This window comes from Triturus cristatus, chromosome 4_2, assembly GCF_964204655.1.
Source record: "Triturus cristatus chromosome 4_2, aTriCri1.1, whole genome shotgun sequence".
Taxonomy (NCBI): Eukaryota; Metazoa; Chordata; class Amphibia; order Caudata; family Salamandridae; genus Triturus; species Triturus cristatus.
Genome location: NC_140586.1, coordinates 992,463,633 through 992,483,928, shown reverse-complemented (window position 1 = coordinate 992,483,928; position 20,296 = coordinate 992,463,633). Strand labels below are relative to the sequence as shown.

The 20,296-nt window shown below is 45.0% G+C and overlaps 1 protein-coding gene across 4 annotated transcripts in view; it reads right to left on the bottom strand.

Moving 5' to 3' along the window:
• Window positions 1–20,296, bottom strand: part of LOC146839239 (CD5 antigen-like) — a 632,933-nt gene that overhangs the window by 127,558 nt on the left and 485,079 nt on the right. For all 4 annotated transcript variants that reach the window (XM_085603258.1, XM_085603257.1, XM_085603260.1 and 1 more), the window contains one exon: window positions 11,905–12,219. In XM_085603258.1, the coding sequence (XP_085459384.1) occupies window positions 11,905–12,219 (315 nt within the window). The remainder of the gene's footprint in view (window positions 1–11,904; window positions 12,220–20,296) is intronic.

Genomic DNA, 20,296 nt, shown 5'->3' with positions numbered 1-20,296 from the left:
CATGAGAGACAACATCTTGGTGGCTGTCCCAGCACCTGTACATTCCTATCAGTCCTGGGATGTGCGTGACAGTGTGTGTTCCCTTTGGCTCTCTTAGTTTAGTAGGCATTGACATGACTATACAGTCTTGTGGCATGATCTCTGTGTGTGTATTGTTCTGCATCCGCCAGGGGTGGGTATGCATGTGTCATTTGTCCTCACACACACATGTGGTGTGTCATGCACTGGGGGAATGACATCCATCCTAATGGGAGTGGGACACTGCTGTCAGTGATGTGTTGTTATGGCACTATCAACATAGTTGAACATTAATGTTGCGTACATACACCCATGGAGTTGTGGTCATCTGATAATGATGTACACACCCCCATGTCTCTGTCCATTGCTTGGAGTGATGGGAACACACCCCTCACATGTCTCTATCCACTGCTGGTATTCCTCTGCACCCACCCCTCACATGTCTCTGTCCACTGCTGGTATTCCTCTACACCCACCCCTCACATGTCTCTGTCCACTGCTGGGAGTGATAGGCACCCACCCCCATGTCTCTGTCCATTGCTGGGAGTGATAGGCACACACCCCTCACATGTCTGTGTCCACTGCTGGTATTCCTCTGCACCCACCCCTCACATGTCTCTGTCCACTGCTGGTATTCCTCTGCACCCACCCCTCACATGTCTCTGTCCACTGCTGGTATTCCTCTGCACCCACCCCTCACATGTCTCTGTCCACTGCTGGTATTCCTCTGCACCCACCCCTCACATGTCTCTGTCCACTGCTGGTATTCCTCTGCACCCACCCCTCACATGTCTCTGTCCACTACTGGTATTCCTCTGCACCCACCCCTCACATGTGTCTGTCCACTGCTGGGAGTGATAGGCACCCACCCCCATGTCTCTGTCCACTGCTGGTATTCCTATGCACCCACCCCTCACATGTCTGTGTCCACTGCTGGGAGTGATAGGCACCCACCCCCATGTCTCAGTCCACTGCTGGGAGTGATAGGCACCCACCCCCATGTCTGTGTCCACTGCTGGTATTCCTCTACACCCACCCCTCACATGTCTGTGTCCACTGCTGGTATTCCACTGCACCCACCCCTCACATGTCTGTGTCCACTGCTGGTATTCCTCTGCACCCACCCCTCGCATGTCTCTGTCCACTGCTGGTATTCCTCTGCACCCACACCTCACATGTCTTTGTCCACTGCTTGGAATCCTTGGCAGGCACCCACCCACCCACCCACCTGCACCCATGGTGCAGTACACCGCTGTCCTGGCCATGTACACACCCCAATATACTGGTTGTAGGCTGCACCAGGCCCTAAGGCAACATTCGTGGCGTGTGTACGCCTTGTATCACATATGTACTGGTGCTCTAGGGGTACGGGTGATGCGGTCCGTACCCCCGTATTCATAGGTTGGGTACGGTCCGTACCACGCATACCCCTACATCACCACTGCAATGGTGGTACGGGCCGTACCCATGCCCTCAGAGCATGGGTACGGCCCGTACCACCATTGTAGTGGTGGTGTAGGGGTACACATGTAACGGGCCGTAAACACGCTTTGAGGTCGTGGGTAGGCGCGTACCACCATTGTAGTGGTGATGAAGGTGTACGGGGCGTACCCATGCATACAGAGCGTGGGTACGTTCCATGACACGCTTACCCCTACACCACCACTACAATGGTGGTACGGGCCGTACCCACGCTCTGAGGGCATGGGTACGGCCCGTACCACCATTGCATTGGTGATGTAGGTGTACGCGCCGTACCCACGCCAACAGAGCGTGGGTACATCCCGTTAAGGCGCGTACCCCTACACCACCACATAGTCTGTAGGACTATGGAAGGAGCTGTGCACCCCGGCCTGTCTGCAATTTTTAAAAAACAGAGTTAAACAAAAAACGTGCCATCACACTGCCCTCAAGGTGATAAATATATGAAAGATGCTCTTTGGTGGATACACAAATAATAATGTATTTTATTTATTCAGTTGAATTACGAGTGCTCGGTCTATGGGTGTGATTGGAAGTGTTGTGTGTGATCATATTTTTTGTTAAATTATTGTATTTATCATCTAATCATATTGTTGCTTAGATTGGTTTACATCACAATTTACCTTAATGTATTCTATTACATTACAAGAAGACTTGTGCAGCAGAAACAATTAAACAGGTAGAAAATGTATATATTTGGCCCTTATGTTTTTGCTCTTCAGTCTTTCATTATGTTTCATCAGTTTTTGTTCTTCTTAGGGACATAATACCTTGGTTTATTTAAAAAAAAAAAAATGATGATACACATCAAATGGAGCGACCAAGTGCCTGCCCTGAAATGTGCCCTTTCCACAGAGATAGGCTAATAACAATTAACAGCGCCTAGAAAGCACCATCAGACTGGGGGTTATCCATGTAAAAAATAAATTGCACACACATATAATTCAAATATAAAAAAAGCTAAATTAAGGAGATAAACAGATATAAAAAATTGAAATTACAATTGATAGATATTTTGAAGAAATGCGTGCCCCAGTTTCCAACAGAGCTCACATCAGAACACCTCTCTCGGGCTTTGAGTTAAAGGGTGGCATCCAGGTACTTTCCAATAAGCAGGTATAGTTTGGAAATATCCATGTATTAGGAAATATGCTGCTCTGGATTTGGAGCAAAAATCGATTTGATATGTTGGGCCCTGACATTGTTACGCATACACTCAAGTTCTTATCTGACATGCAGACATGAATATTTGGTTGCTGTTACACGTTTTGCTATCCATATGTTTCTACTGCAATATACTAAAATAAGCCCCCGAGACCTGGCCTACCCTGGGGCTCTAATAGAAACAAGCCAGGAGATAGAGCTTATTTTTTTTAAATAATTTTCCATGAATTCACAAATCTGTGATGATTTTAACTGCAAAAGTTTTAAAATATTGTTTTTTGGCCCTGGTGAGGTCCATGGAGTAACCCCAGCACCAGGCCTAGGGGTTCAGGGTATTCTTATGCTACCACCTTTCTATTATTTTTGTGTTTCTTTGGGAATCGTCTGAGTGCCTAGATGGCTGCCAACACTACCTGGTTGAAATGTTGGCAGCCAATCAGATTTCTGCATGAGATTGGAAGGATTTGTGGGTGGGTCCCATCCCTAGATATACAAATGTTCTATTATTATTACATCTATTACAGCTAACACTTTCTCCATGTTGGCTTGGTCAATAGCTCGTAATCTGGACGCAGCTTCAATCTGTGAAAGCTTCCAAACTTCATTGTAAATAGCATATACCCATCTTTTGTACCTGCCAACCGCAGGACCCTTAACAAAATCATTCAAATCTATTTTGTTGTTTAAACGTGATAAATGAAGTTTAACAGACGCTAAGGTGGAATGTTGCAGCCATGACTGGCATAACTTACCTACCGAGTAGGTAGTCACTGTGTTCGAAGATTCAAAACGGGGGTCTACTCTAACCTGTGTATACCCCGGTGTCAAATCCAGAAATCGATGTTGACAGGAATCGGAGCTCGTTTGCCACACCAACCACCCTTCAGGATTCAATGCAGAAACATTAAAGGTTGTGTTGGAAATGTAGGACGGCAACGTAGCACGGTACAGATCTGTATGATTCTCCCAATTAGGATAAGCACCCAGATCCGGGGTTGAGGGGGAATTAAATTTTTTTAGATGTAACCAATCCAAAACAGGTGGTCTGAAAAATAGATGAATTTAAAAACAACATGTGGTTCAGGATGAGGCAGGCACGATGCAAAGCTTCTGTTTCCTGTACCTGCCACGGTTTAGAACCCCAAACCGATTTAAGATCGATAGTAGCTTTCCATAGGTCATAACCACCGATTGCCAATTCGTCCATAAAGGACTTGGAATACAACCATTTGGTGTGTGTCAGTCTAACTTTAGAAGCAGATTCAGCCGCAACGTTAAAATAAAAGGAGGCTGGATTAGACACACTAAAATCCGAAAAGTACGTGAATTTGTTCACTAATGTGGTGGAGCTGCCAGGCATAGGGGCTGGACAGTGTTCCCATTGTGTAAAATTAACAACATTTCTAAAAGTATTTCCTCTGTGTAGGAAATGTGTGCCATAATGTTGGTTGCAGAATTGCTCATCATAATTTGCAGTATCTAAATACAAATCTTCAGCATCAAATGCAGCATAATATTTCAAATCAGAAAACAGTGCTTCTATCGCTTGTACATCCCAATCATCCGATCGGATGTTCTGTTTAACCACATCACCCATGGAAACACGAAAGACATTAGGCACATTAATTACTTCAGTGGGGCCGTGAATTTGAAATTTAACAGCATCCCAAGCAATCCCATCACGCACAGGCCAGGCAGTAATGTTCACAAAAGTCTGGTCCCTTTTCATAATATGTGATGAGGAGTGGGGGGCCAATGTTCCATCAATTAAACCAATTGTAGATCGTTCATTCAGGTAGTGTCCATTGATAAGTCTAAAAAATACTACCACAAAACCAATGGACATAAACAAAAAAACACATGTGAGCACCAGGCAAATGTAAGTCCAAGGAGGAATTAAAAAATGTCTTCTGAACCAGGTCACAAAAATAGAAATTTTTGATGGGCCATTGGAAGTCATTGAATTAGTGTCAAAGGAGTAACGTGACTGGTTAACAGAGGTGGATTGTAAAAGAGGCAGCGGGACTTCCGCAGGATAAGCATACTCAGCATCTTCAGGCAGACCACCAGCTGTCGGTGGCAATAAAGGACCAGTAACTGTATGCATCTCGACGGCAACATCAGGCAAGGTGTTAGAAGCTGGGGCCACAACAGAATTTCTCAGCATTGAGGGGCAAGAAACTGCTGGTGTCATACTAAGAAGTATCGGCCACTCGCTGTAGCTTGACATTGTCAATAGAGATGTACCTGTTATCCTTGCGACCAGGAAGTGGAGGTAAAATGACTGTACGTGTACCCTGTACTCCAAGCACCGGAACTGGTGCACGATAAGAGGGGCCAAACTCCTTTTTGTTCTCCACCTTCTCACGGACCAGGTCACCAACTCGAGGTAGCCAGCCGACTACCGGAATCTGAAGCGCAGCATCAGACGTGGAGGGTACGTGTTCCTTCGCTAGAGTGTCTCTGGCTTCTTGAAGATTCTGCAATACAGCACAGTGATCATCTAGGTCAAAAGGCGCGGCTGCCGCCGCCATGTCTAGACCATCAAGGTCCGGTACAAACATTTGTATGCCAAAGAGCATCATGTATGGGGTCCGCCCACCCAGAGACCTTCTAGGGAGATTATTAAGTGCACGTTGCACGTCATACAAGTGGGCTAGCCAGTTCCGGCCAGTACCTAAAACCCTAGCTGTCAAAGATTGCTTTAAGTCACGGTTCATTCGCTCCACCACACTATTGCCCTCAGGCCGGTATGAAGACGAAAATTTGACTTGGACCCCCAAATTTCTCATGGCTCCTTTGTACGCCTTTGAGGCGAACGCAGGGCCGTGATCAGAATGAAAGGTACCACATGCAAAACTTCCAACAAAGACATGCAAATCCTTGATGACAGTACGGGCATCAGCACTCCTTTGTGGCCACACCCACAGAAAACGTGTGCACGAATCCACTGCAACCAAGATGTACCTGTACGCAGTATCAGAGGTAAAAGGACCACAATGATCTAAATAAACACAAACAAGTGGTTTATTAGATATGTACAACTGCGTTTATGGTGGGTGCGCCGCAGATGAAGGCTTTATCTGCTGAAAAATGTCACAATTAAGAACATAGGCGCGCGCTTGTTTGTATAAGCCGAACCACCAGTAACGTTGCTGTAATAAAGATACAGTAGCCGCAACGTCGGCATGCACGGACGCCAAGCCCTCGTGGGCCGCTGATATCAAAGATGGTCTGCGGTCCGCGTTGGGAATCAATCTGTCACCAACGTTGTTAATCTTCACCAACGGGATGTTATCAGGACTTAAGCGATAATGGTAACGAGAATGGAAACCTTTCGGAAACTTCGTTCCCGTCTCTGTAGCAGCAATAGCTGCCAAGATGTCATAATCGATCTTACTTTGTGATCTTGTAACTGCTGCTACTAAGTATGTTGCCACTGCGGTTTTTGCTTCCTTGTCAGCCAAACTGATACCGACAGCATGGACGCCAACACGTTGGTGACCAAGAGTGTGAATTACATTCATGAGAGGCAGATGTTCTTTAAGTTCTGCCACTCGAACCCAAAGCGTTTTATGCTTAACTGTGCTACCTTTGGAATCACGATAGTCATTTTGAGACCAAAAATGTAGATTGTTGTTGTAAGCTTGGACACAATAAAACGAGTCACTCACTATAAGAGTAGTGACTCGAGGATCAGCAAACTCCAGTGCAAGCACCAGAGCACGAAGCTCCGCCAACTGTGCGGTACAATCACCCAAGGACTGCGTATGCACGACATCGGATTGGAATTCACCATTCACGAAGGTACCGACCACAATTTCGCAGGCTGCTGAATAGGCGTGCTTTGACCCACTAGCGGGTTGCGCCGAACCATCCGTGTAAATGACACAATGGTAATCCTCGAGCGGGCACAAAGACAGAGGAGCTGGATGCACGAATTCATACTGCAAGAACTCCTGAGTCTGTAGTGCCGCGTCAAAGATGTATGTGACGTCTGGCGAAGTCAAGGAAGTTGCCCATTGTATCCACCTGGGATGCAAAGCTTTAGAATTGGGTACACTTGCTTTTGTCACTGCCTCAAGGGCAGGATATGGTGTTACCACCAACATGCGTTTCCCTTGCGATAGCGCTCGTTCTTTCAGGATTGCCATCTGTACTGCCGTCAGTACTTTCTCAACAGCGGAAAATCGCAGCTCAGCTGAAGTGTACAGGTGTGATTTGTAAGCAATGGGGACGGTGTCGCCCTCATTGAACGTTAAGTACGTGAAACCCACTGCGCCTGGTACAATTCTAATGACCAGGTTAGTGTGGTTATCACGCGTCTGTAAGTATTTAGAAGCAAGAAGATCAGCTTGCAATAACTGCAATATAGCTGAATGCTCCGGCAGCCAACAAGATTTGGAAAAAGTAGGCTGTACCAAGGCATAAAGCGGCTTGATACGCTGGGCATAATCAGGAATGCACGTTCTACCGAAATTCAGAAATCCCATTAGGGATTGTAATTTCTTCAGTGTTGTAGGAGCCCGAAGGCATGCGCATTTCTCAAGGAAGTGCGGAGCCAATCCTCGACCTTCATTGTTGAGTTCGTACCCCAAGAACAACACCGTATATTCCGCAATATGAGATTTTGCAAAGTTAAATTTGTAACCGTAGTCTGAAAACAAAACAATAATGCGATCAACGCGACTCAAATGTGTCATCAACTCATCATCTGTGAGATAAATATCATCCACATACGAGTACGCATCAGGGTCAATGATCTCTAACAGAGAGACTACACGAGCGGCAAAGACTCCAGGGCTGTTTTCAGCCCATTGGTAGACTTTTGAACTGTTTTTGTTTGCCACCCGAGGTGAACGCCGTCCACTCACTACTGAGAGAGGACAGGTTATGGCTGTAAAAGCCGTTGGATATGTGAAGTGTGGTTTTAAATCTTTTCCTCACAAGACTATCGACGAGAGCCGAACTGTGAGTATTCTGTACCGCGCATGTCCGGCAATGAGAGTTTAAGTGCCGGTAATCCAAAACTAGACGGTACGACCCGTCAGGCTTCGTCACAGTGAATAAAGGGTTATTCATTGGTGACACACATGTTTCAATAACTCCTTGATATTCCAATTGGTCAAGGATAGACGCGACGTGAGGTCTTGCTTCGCGACGCATGGGATATTGGGGTTGCGGCTGGGGAGTTGACCGCAACGGAATCTCATGGCTAGGAGACAATTTATCCCAGCCGACCTGATTACGATACAACGCAGGTGCGAGCACCTGAGCCCACTCCCCGGATAACTTCTTAGACTGGTCCTTTGGCACTGTGTGCGCAAAGGACGGGAGGATCATCTCCTCCCCTCTAGGAGCGTCTAGAACGAAAGCCGGGGGCCAATCAGCCTCCGCCAAAAGAATATCATAGGTGGAGGTCAGATTATCCCAAAAAATCCATTGAATTTTGCGTTGTATGTCACCCTCAATTAAAAGGACTATATTATACAGTCTGTCAGGGGGAGCCACGCGAGTGTCAGCAGTTTCAACAGTCACAAATGTATCAGTTGCTGTCGCCACCAGATATGGACGCAGTGCTCGTCGCACTACTGTAACTTCCGCCGCACTGTCGAGCAGCGTTAGTGCCCATGTCAGGTTCCGAAGCTGCGTCCGTACTATCTGAGGCATACCTCACTGTTAGTGCAGCAACTTTCTTCTTCTGAAACGGGGGTCTTTGACATGCAGACTCGTCCTGCTTGCCTTTGCCGTCAGTCTGACGGGGTTGCTCACGACCTTGGGCACCCCTTCCTTTCCCACGGTCTCCGCCACCGGATTGTGAAGCCGATGTTTCCTGTGAAGAACGAGGAGAGCGTTGTTCAGAAACCTGAAATCTATCAGGTGACTTAATACGAGATCGATCGCGCAGATCATATGTGCGTTCACTAGACGACTGGACGGGTGAGGCAGGACGAGAACCCTGTTTCTGTTGCTGCTTCCCCTGTTTCTTACTTCTCCAACTTTGTTTAGGAAAAGTGGGTCTTTTCGTCTTTAATAGACAAACTCACCTTAGTTTGCTGTACTATATCAGGAATGATCACAGTAGGTTTTACACCTAAGGCACTTCTACGTCCCACGGTTCTGTAGGCTTTCGCAATCATTTTAGCAAATTCCCTGGGCTTGTCGAGCTCATCCACGAGCTCCAGCATATTAGCTACTTGGAACTGCATGGCATTTCCTTTGAGGTTGCCCATCACCATGAAACATACCACATCGAGGCTGTCGACAAGCCTCATTCCCAATTCAGAAGCAGCCTCCGCACCGTGATTGTCTTGAACTTTCTTGATGACGGAGGGGAGCACAGACATAGACGGAGTGCCATAGCACGTCGAATAGATCGCAGCAAAGACCTTGCCCCAGTTAGTGAAATCGGCTATATCCTGGACCAGGTCTTTCGGCAAAGTAATGGTGAGAATACTGTGTTTCTCCACAGGAGTGGTGTGCAGAAAAACCGCTTTCAGTTGGTCAAATTTCTCAGCAAGCCAGTAAGGAAATTCATCCTTACTCTGGGGGCGCTTGCCCACTACCGAATTAACCATAACAGGACTAATAACCACCGCGTGGTGGTCAGTTGGTTGTCCAGCAACAGCAGGTGCCCCCGCCTGCACGTTGCGTGACACGTACTGCACTAAAGCCCTATGTACTGTAATCTGGGCTGTGTGTAGCACCCGCAACTCAGCCACCGCCACCGTGAGATAGCGGGGATGAGGCGTAAAACCGTCCAGCACCAGCCATGTGGCCCCCGCAATAGACAACGGGCCCATTGTAGTCGGTGCTACCGCATGGGGAAGGGTGCCATTAAACCAAATGGTATGCTGCCAGGCAGAAGTAGGAATTTCTTGTGTCCTATATGGGGTATAGACCGGAGGTAGCTGTGTGGGAGTAAAGGAATGAAACGTATCATCGTCTGCATCCACCGCCGGAGAAGACACCCATGAGTAGAATAACTCATATGGGTACGACGCATCAGCGCTCACCACAAAAATAACAGCCATCCCATCATCTGGCACCCCATACGTCGTCAAATGACGGCTTAGAGGGGCTCGACTATGTGCGGCTATTTCGACCGCCATAAGGACACACTAAAGAGTATCAACGATATCCACAGTAGCACTGGGGTTCAGTAAAAAATAACCTTTTTAATGATCAAGCTTGAAGGAACCTATTAGTCGAAACCTAGGTAGCTTAAACCGTCACTCCCGTCAACCGGAAACCAGAGTGAGGGTGTTGTGGACTAATACAAGCACTACTAAAACGTTTCAAATCAATAGACCAAATGTTAGGTGCGCCATGTTGCAGGGATTCTGCTTATGCACAGAACTATGCGCAGGAACCCAGGACCTCAGTGAATTTTGGTGTACCAAAATCTCACCTCAGAACCCAGAACCCCTTATACGATCAGCATCATTCGTTATCCAAGGTTTAGCTCGGCGGTCCCAATGTATAGACAACCCAGAACAAGCGACTTAGGATATTCTCAGGAATGGTGGGAATCAGAAAAACCTGTTCGTAATTATTCTCATATCAGTCCACAACAGAATAAACAAAGACACGGTAAAGTTTAAAGAGTTTATTTTATAAACCTCGTGTCCTAAGATGCAGTACTTTGGCTAACATAAGCAGACAAATGGTTAAGATCAGAACCATCAGCATTGTTACAATACCATAGAAAATGAAAGGAGCAATCATAATAAAATGACAGTGGAAATCAGCCACCTTCCTTTCGCTAGTAAACTAATAGTATTATTATTAGACTAATAGAAGGTCTCTAGGCTTGAATGGGGAACCCCATACCATATAGATCAGCTTAGTGAAATCACATCACAGGATCAGCTAGGCTCTCTCCTGGGAACGCTCTTCTTTCCGAATGAAACTAAAACATGCTGCACTGCAATATTAAAAGCACTCGTCTTTCAGATATCTGCAGCTGCGTGCATGTTATGGCTAAATAGTGGGCCGATCAACCTGCACCCAACAACATGCACCGTCTAGTGACCCAGACTGTTTCTTTACACAATGTACAGACCAAGGTCGCTGCTCACTGTTAAGTATGTTAACAACAGACAGTTCTCATGTGAAGCAAAGTCGAGTAAGCATTTCTTAATTAATAACATGCAACTACAGTGTCACGTGCAAAAGCAGCAAAAGCGGCAAGATGGCTTTCTAACATCCAACGCGGTTGTGCTAACTTAGCATTGTACCTAGGGAGATAGTAATCTTCACTACAATTGAACCAGCCATTGATTTATGCCACATTTCATTCCAATGAACTGCTAGAACCAAAAATACCGAAATCCTTCGTTTCAGACTCTGTACATCACCAGGTTTCCTGAAAATGAATCAACCATTAGTAAATCAAAAAGAGAAACAAAAATGCTTATTAGGTAGTTTGGAAAGAGTTAGCAGAGGATTTGTTGGCACAGTCAAATTAGTGTACGAAATCTGAGTCATCTGCTTTTGCTAAATTACACTCATTTGTTGATGTAGTATGAGCTTGGGTGATCTTACTGAATCCTCCCCTCAGTGATTCATTGACACTAGGCCAGTTCTCACTCATGGATTGCTATTTGGTCTTGGTGAACTCACTGTATCCTCCACTCACTCGAGGATGGATAATGGGTCTGAATGATCTTACTGTAGCCTGCACTCACTCAAGGAAGGATAGTGGGTCTGAATGATCTCACTGTATCCTGCACTCACTCGAGGATGGATAGTGGGTGTAAATGATCTCTCTGTATCCTGCACTCACTTGAGGATGGATAATGGGTCTGTATGATCTTACTGTATCCTGCACTCACTTGAGGATGGATAGGGGGTCTGAATGATCTCACTGTGTCCCGCACTCACTCGAGGATGGATAGTGGATCTGAATGATCTTACTGTATCCTGCACTCACTCGAGGATGGATAATGGGTCTGAATGATCCTACTGTATCCTGCACTCATTCGTTGATGGATAGTGATTCTCTGCAATCCTATTATGTGGTGTACTCATCAATGATTAAGTCTTGTCAGATCTATGATAATGTGTACAGAACCCACTCATGATTATCACTGGCCTGGTCTGTGTAACTGCTCACGGTCGCAACTCATAAAATGCATAAGTGCTAGCCTTTTCCTTCTTTCTGCATTCTTTAGCCAGGTATAAGTTATAGTCCTGTAGGAATAAAGGATTTGATTTAACTGTCTTTGTGTTTCTTACCAGTACAAGTTACTCCTGCATCTCTTCCTGTTGCACAGGTATTAAATTTCAATCCTCGCTGTGCGCACTTCCAGAGAGTGGCCTCATCTCCCTGGCATTGAATGTTACTCATCAGTACTGGCAGAGAACTCTTTCCAAACGAGGAATTATACATGTAGTCCTGCACCAGTGCACAGCCTAGTTGCCTGCAGGCAACTGAAGCCTCCTGTTGTCCCCAAGAGTCATCACACACTGAACCCCAAACCCCGTCGTGCTTGAGTTCAACTCTTCCTGAGCAAGGGGACATCCCATTCACCAATCGGATTTCATCTGGTCCTGAAAAGAAAGAAGTAGTGTCAATTACTATCCAAGAACCTAATAAACCTGTGACTCTTTGTGTAAAAGATGATGCAATGATGGGCTTTGTTTAGTAATACAGAATCTACAGGAATAACTGAATATGAGGCTGTATTTATTGTTGGTTTGTAAACCAACTTCAGGCACACAGTGGTGAAGGCAAGTCACAGGAGAATCACATCAGAGAGCATGATCCATGTAGGATATGAGTATCAATCAATCAATCTATCAATAAATTATTCAAATATTTATTTTGGATTTTAGAAAAATCCAAAAAAGAAAAAGATAATAAGGTCACAATACACCAATGACATCACACAAATACATCAAAAAGTAAAAACTCATCCAAAAATCACAAAGGGTTCCAGGTGTAAATAATAACCAGAACATCTATTGATTATTATTCATAACCATACGACGTCCAATATTTGGATGATAAATATTTAGTAACTCATCAAGTTGTGCATATGAATGACACTTTTTAAAAAACTACCATTGACAGAACACACCAGGGGACTGGATAACATACGTTAAAAATAGAGTGCAGGTTTCTGCTGATGAAAACCATTTAATTTTAAAACTGGTAATACATCTTTGCACTTGGAGAGCACATGATATTCACAGAAAAATATAACATTTGTCAAAGTCTGAGTAGAAATCTCATCACAAGGGCAGATTAATATAGACGCTGAGTTACAATGGCCAAGGCGGAAGCACAGATGGCTCCTGGTGGTACCCGACCCCGAAAGTTTGTTGGCAATGAACCTTTCGAAGTATTTGTCACACATCTAAATTGAATTCCATCTCAATACAAGTTTGAATCATAACATAGTCCCTGACAATGGTTATTTCTTTATTCTTCCTCTACACTGTTCACCCTGCAAAGAGACTATATATTTGTTGACTCATTTAGTGTCTCCCTTGACTATCAAGTGTGGGGAAGTAAATATTTCAGGTCTAACCAATACTTCTGTACAATTCTTAACATATTTTAGCCATTCATTTTGAGGCCATGCTTACAGCCTAAAAAGACAGTGATGACCCTGCAGATGAAATTGCTCTGCTTAATTGCCCAAATTAGAATCCAAAGGAGGAGCGCTGCTAGCTTGATGGACCCTCAATGTAAGGAAGCTCCAGCGCCTCAAATATACAGCGCATTTTTGTGCATGTGAAGCGGGAGCCCACCCCGCACTTCGCCACGAGGAAGAGGGAGCCACCACAACGTGACCCGGAAGCCAGGCAAAGTGCCACCTGGTTGTGGGTGGAGCCTCACATGACTGTAAGGAGAAGGCCTGTGCACCTGCCCAGATGAGAGAAGCCACTGAGCTTCCCCCGTGTCGGAGGAGACCGAGGGAGTCAATGGAGAGCAGCCCCGGTAAGTGGGGCTATCCTCGTGCATTTTTCGCTGCTAAAGGAGAACGAAAGAGTCTGCAGAGGCCCCGGTGAGTCGGGTCTGGTTGGGCACAAGGTTGGTGCCGAGTGAAGCGCACCTTGAGGAGCCCAGTGAACGGAGCTCCCTGAGGCACTATTAAGTGCCTGTGCTGATATCATTTGGGGTCAATTGTGTGTATAGAGTCCTGAAGTGGGGCTCCCCAGGCACAGTGGTGCCAAGGCCAGTTTCCTACAGCTGCCGTGCCGGACGGAGGGCAGCTGCAACAAAGGGGGCATTTTTGTTTGTTTATTGATGAGGACGGGGGAGACACACCTTGTGCCCCAGTGCGTTTCACACATTGCTCGCTGCATTGGCAGCCAGGGGCGCTTGAGAGGCCCCAGTTACAGCCCTGAGATTTTGGACAATGGGCATTTGAGCCCCACAGAAGGCCAGTTGGCCTGGGGTCAGTTTTATGGTGTAGATAGGGCGCAAGGCCCTAAGGTGATGTATACACCTAGTTAGTGTTATTGTGTTGCACTGCCAAATGCATAAATAATGTATTTATGCTGATGGTTGTCAAATGTGATTTATGCCCATGGTATTTATGCATAGTGTGTTTATGCTAATGTGTTCTACGCCTACTGTGATGCAGACATAAGGCATTTATGTCACTAGCGACAATGCCAAGTACAGTATTTCGCCAGTAGTTACCGGTTGTGCTTTATATGTGCTACTAGTACATTCTAAAGGTTCTGTCAGTGGCCCGATTGGCTCTATCCTGTGTATAAAGTCCCCTGTAAGTATTGCCTAGTGCCAGTTGGCACAGTGTATATTTGTGATTATCTTTCTAATGTGTTTTAGATAATACAAAGGCTAGTAAAGAGATCAGGCTATAGTACGTAGGTTCTTATTTACTGCCCTTCTTATAGATACAACCAATAATAGCTGTCTGCCATGAAGCTGGAAAACCCCTGTACTGAGCAGCTTTCCAAACATTAGTTATGAGGGTCCCCAGAACTCACTCTTTGATGTATACAGTCCATTGGGACCCCATCGAGTCCCAGGGCTTGTAAAATGGGCTAACTCTAATGTTGTCTACATCCTTTTCAAGAGAAAAATGATGTGCAGTAGGAAAGTCATGGGATCCTCCTTCACAACATTATTACAGTCCATGCTGAAAGAATAATTATGAGTAAAATACTCCATCCACCTTTTGGCACTAATATTGGCATCATGCCCATTTGAGATATCACAACAACTTTTCTTGGCATTCACAATTTTCTAAAAGGCACCAGAATCTTTGTCTTTGCAGTATTTAAATAACATTTGAGAGGTTTCTTCCTTTATTTTTGCTATCCACTCCCTAATAGCTTGCTTATAAACAATAGAAAACCAAAACACTCACAAACAGTCCTTTTTTAAATTTTGTAGCCAATAAAGTAATCTTCTTATTGTCGAGTTGAGATGTTAAAGATTTTTTATTTTCTGCACAATCATGTAGTAGTTCAGTTGTGATACAATCTTCTTTACATATGGACAGATAGGCAGCCGACAAGTGTTTCATCCACAGACTTTCTCAAGGCTTTTGGGAATAAAATATTGGACCAACTGGCCACCAGCAAGAAAACGGAGGCTTAGTCCATCATCTTCTTCTTCAAGCCCCGCTTCTGATGATCGTGATGCCACTTGGCAGCCACCAGCCCAGTCTGAGAGTGATGCACGCCACAAGACAATGCTTCTGAAAAGGAAGGTCCCAGAAAAACTTAGAGTTATGGAGGTAGATGTAGAAGAGAGGGGGGTGATGTTGATGAAGACGAGCCAGTCATCACGCACATCACTCTCGCCCCAAAGGGATTGGAGACCAACATTCTCACCCTATCCAGAAAGGCTGCTACTGAGCGGGATGTAGCACGGATATCAAAAACACAGGTTACACCACCACTACCTCCAGCTGCCATATTTTCCAAGGCCCGGCAGGGACCTACATCCAGCTCAACCATCTCAGTAGGTAGTGGTAGTAAAAGTCACAGTGTAGCTGCACAGAGTCACATTCCAAGCACACCCTCCAGTTCATCTGGTATAGAAAGTGGCACATCCAGCAGTGCCAGAAAGTTCTTCTCCCCAGTTTGGGACTCCTTTTCTGTTAGCACCAAGGAGGAGAACGTTGCTATATGCTCAATTTGTCGACAAGATGTTCGGCGGGGTAAGCTTGGTACAAACTATGGTACCGGAGGCCAAGCAAGTCATCTCAGAATACACCACACTATCGTGTGGGAGAATCACCTACTTCAGTTAAAAGAAAGTAGAAAAACACAACCCATTGATGTTGGTCAGGAAGAATCAGGGAGCGATATTATTGTGGTGGAAGGTGAAGAAGAGGGAGGCATTTCTAGCCCTGTCCCTAGTAGTGCAGTGGTACCGCCCACATCCTCCTCAGTAACATTTGAGTGGCACCGCAGTAAGAGCCATACTCCTCAGAGTCATGCTGAGACACCAAGGCGACCGAGTACCGCAATGAGACAAACTGTGTTGTTGAGCCTAAGTGGGTTAATGAAAACAGCACCACAAAGGAAAGTAATCCAGCCTACCATTGAGAGCATGCTTAGGTTGGAGGGGCAGTTCCAACGCAACCACCCAACGGCACGGTTGTACAATGCCAAGCTGGCTAAAATGTTAGCGCTGGACCTTCTTCCTTTTTCATTTGATTTGTGGAAGGGGTGGGTTTCCTTGAATTTGTGTCAGCCATCTGCCCTAAATGGAAGGTTCCCAGCCGGTCCTATTTCGCAAGAATTGCTGCTCCGGCACTACATCACGATGTGCTGAAATTGGTTGGACATGCTTTGCAGCAGAGTGCTGTTCACAATATCCACCTGACAACAGACATGTGGACCAGTTGCCAATGCCAAGCCACAGATTACATGTGCATCACTGCACACTGGGTTTCTTTTGTGGGGGTTAGAGATAAGCTATCTGCACGAGGTGCTGTTGACACAGCTGCGATTTTTAAAGGTACTCGGAAACATGCAACTGTAGCCATGATCGCCATGGAGAAATCTCATACGGCTGAAAACATTTTTGACGAGTTTTGCAGCAAGGTTTTGGAATGGCTGTGGCCAAGAGGGCTTAGTATTGGTTTTGTTGCCACAGACAATGGCAGCAATGTACTTAAGGTCATGGAACTTGGTTCCTATTTCAGGGTTCCGTGTTTGGCGCACTGCATAAACATTATAGTTCAAGACTTTCTGAAAAAAGAACCCATGGTCAGCAACGTACTGGCCATCTGCCGAAGAATATGCACTCATTTCAGCGATTCTTTTAAAGCTCGGAAGCAGCTGAGGATCATCCAACGTGAAAATAGGATGCCAGTCAAGGCACTCATCCAGGAGGTGGCAACACGTTGGAACTCAACGTATTACATGCTTGATCGTCTGTATGAGCAGTACAGGTCACTCCATGAATATGTCTGGAAAAGAAGAGGGGATGCTACTGTTAAAGGCATGAACCTTGAGATGGAGCAATGGAGCCTAACTAAATGCCTGACTGAGATGCTTCGTCCTTTTGAGGTCTTCACACGTGAAGTCAGGAAGGAGGATTGTACAATGGGCCAAGCTATCCCATTATTGCAAATGCTAGAGCATCAGCTGAAGAAGGTGTCTGAATCATACAAAGGTGTAGAGGACAAAAGGGAAGCCTATGACTTGGTGGAGAGCTTAGTTCGTCTCTTAGCTGAAAATGGAAGGATACAAAATAAAATTTTGTCACAAGAACATTACATTTGTGCCACAATTCTGGATCCACGTGCAAAATTTGGGTTGAAGACATTCTTTGCTTTTTCAGAGATTGATGTTGCCCGCTACCAAACTTGTATAGCTGAAGCAGCCAGTAAGTTGGAAAACGAACGGCTGCTAATTAAAAGCCCGCAAGATCAACCCACAAGAAGTACTGCAGCAGGGCATACAGGATCAAGTGCAACTTCGTCGGCTGAGGGCAGTGCGTTTGGATCAAAACACTCACCATCACTATCGACAACAACAACAATAACTGGATCATTAGGCCCAGTACAATCGTTAGACGATTGGTATGTACAGTTAGGAATTAATAAGCACAGTGCTGATGCACAGAGAACAGAGCCCGAAAGCTTACCAGCAGCATCCCTGAACATTGAGCGGATGGTCCAGGCCTATCTGGAGGACCCAACAGAGGTGTACAATGATAAAAACCCATTGCAGTATTGGTATAGGAAAAGTTCTGAATGGCCACTGCTCAGCAGGCTGGCAATAAGCTATCTGGCTTGCCCTGTCGCAAGTGTCTCTTCCGAACGTGTTTTCAGTGCTGCTGGTTCCATTGTAACATTGAGTAGGACCAGTCTCTCGCCCAAAAACGTGGAGAGGTTAACAATGATCAAAATGAATCAGCACTTCATACCACTGAATTACATAATACATGAAGCAATGGAGGAAGATGAGGACAGCGGCTCAGGTGACGGAAGTAGTGTGTCACATGATTACCTACTACTGGCTGAACCCCCAGAGTTTGAGGACGAGCTATACTTCCCTGACAATTAGGCTTGCACTTATTGTCTTCCTCCCTTTTTTCCCCCTTTATTTGTGTGTCTGTCGTTCTGGTTGCAAACTTGTCAATCACAACAAATCCATTACCACCGTCTTCTACTCTTCTTATTTAATATACAAGTTTCAGGTGTCTGCAATTTGACAGTACAGTCCTCCGAATCCAGCTCCTCCGCTCCATCATACTGAATCTCCCGCCCAAATCCATTGACCTCATGAATGATGATTGGATGATGGTAAATAGAAGAAAAAATTAAAACTTTCCTAGTCCCTCAAAAAGAAGTGGAGCATGAATCAGATGACTACTATAGCTATCCTCCTTTCAGAGCCGAGAGACACTGCCCATTAACTGAAAATAAGATGGAACAGGTAATGATTGATGCCATGCATTGGACGCAGAGTCGCAGACTGAGTGATTTTGTTGTGTTTGTTGTGCATGAAGTTATGTAATTGTGCACTAATCATCTTTCTACAGTACACACTAAACTTAAGTCAAGGTGAATTTTCCCCTTCTTGCAAATAAGAAATTTGTACTTCTCCTGCAGCTTGGTGATACATTGCTTTTAATTCAATACAGGAAGGGGACTCACTCAATCTGCGCAATGAGTATGATTGACAACAGCACCGTCCATGATGATGATGGCGAAATAGACGGCCCGTTAACTTAAGATGAGAAGGAACAGGCAATGACAATTAATGGCATGCATTGGACACCTGACTCTGAGCGACTGGTGTTTGTGTTTTCGTTGTTTGTTTGTTGTGCACAAAGTGAAGTCAAAGTGTACTAGTAATCTATCTTTCTGTACACACTAAAGACTGACTCAAGTCAATAATATTTTTACTCTTGTTGTGTAATAACAATTTTTCTTCTACTGCAGACTGATCTTCGCAGTCAGTCAGGACATGTATCGGAGATGATGATTGATGGAATAATAACAAGTCAGGAGGACGTTTCATGAGTGGCATAAAACTTAAAAGCCTAAAGGTAAACACATCAACAACAACCACAGCAGACACAAATGTCTGTGTAGGAGTGGAGTCGAGTGTAGCGGTGGGATGACTGCGGTGCATTGATTTACTAAATTAAACTGTAAAATGATATGTTTGGAATGGATAATGTGCTTTGCCTTTGTCCAACTCTTTAAGAAAAAAAAAAGTACTCTAAAGTCTACACGTAGGATGTGCTACTGCTAAGCAACGTGCCTTCAGGCCTGTCACTGTGGGCCTGCTCTCTCCTGTTATTGTTGAAGGTCAATGCTGGAAACAGACTAGAGTAGAGATGATGCATACATGCCACCTCGGAAAGTGTTCTTGTTGCACTACACCATAACTTGTGCATTTTATTTCAACTTTGTTTCTTTATATCCCCTTTGTTTTTCCATCTACAATTACAGGCCGGGCCTTGCCCTATACTTGCGAAAACATTACAATGCACACTTACCTTACCAATAAATCGAAAATAAATTCCAGCCGGGCAGTGGCGAGTGGCGACACCCAAGATTGATGGATGAGAGGACCAAGAGGAATGCCGAGATGCAAATCCAGTCCACATTTTTTACCAGGATAACACAGTAACAGTATCAACTTTTATCTTCTTTTAAAAAATTTGAATCATTTTTTTGTCTACAATCTTTACAACAGTGTGTTCTTGTTATTGTTATTATCATCATTAGGTTTGCTCTCTGTTTACGATTCTTCCCTACCTATATTAAAATTTCTATTTACTATCTGTAAAAGTATTAAGGCCGGGACAACAGAACATGAAGTGTATGTAATCCGGGTCTCTCATCATCATGCATGCATTTCCTTTTTCTCCCTTAACATATGGTTATGGTAGTCTTCAAAGATTGTCGTTTGTTTGTCCATGCATACTGTTTTTCAATGTCAAACCTTTCCCAAAACCTCCTTCCCATCCATTCAACAAACCCTAACCCTCTTCCCCCGGGCTGTGTGACTTATTGTCGAGGTGTGACTAAATTAAATGTACACCAATACTTAATCACACGCTTGCTTGGGCGGATGTGGCGAAAGCAACAGTACTTCAATTTCAAGGCAGAGCGATGATCTTCTTCTGCTTGCCCACCCATGAGTAGGATATTTTAGAGGTTATTTTATT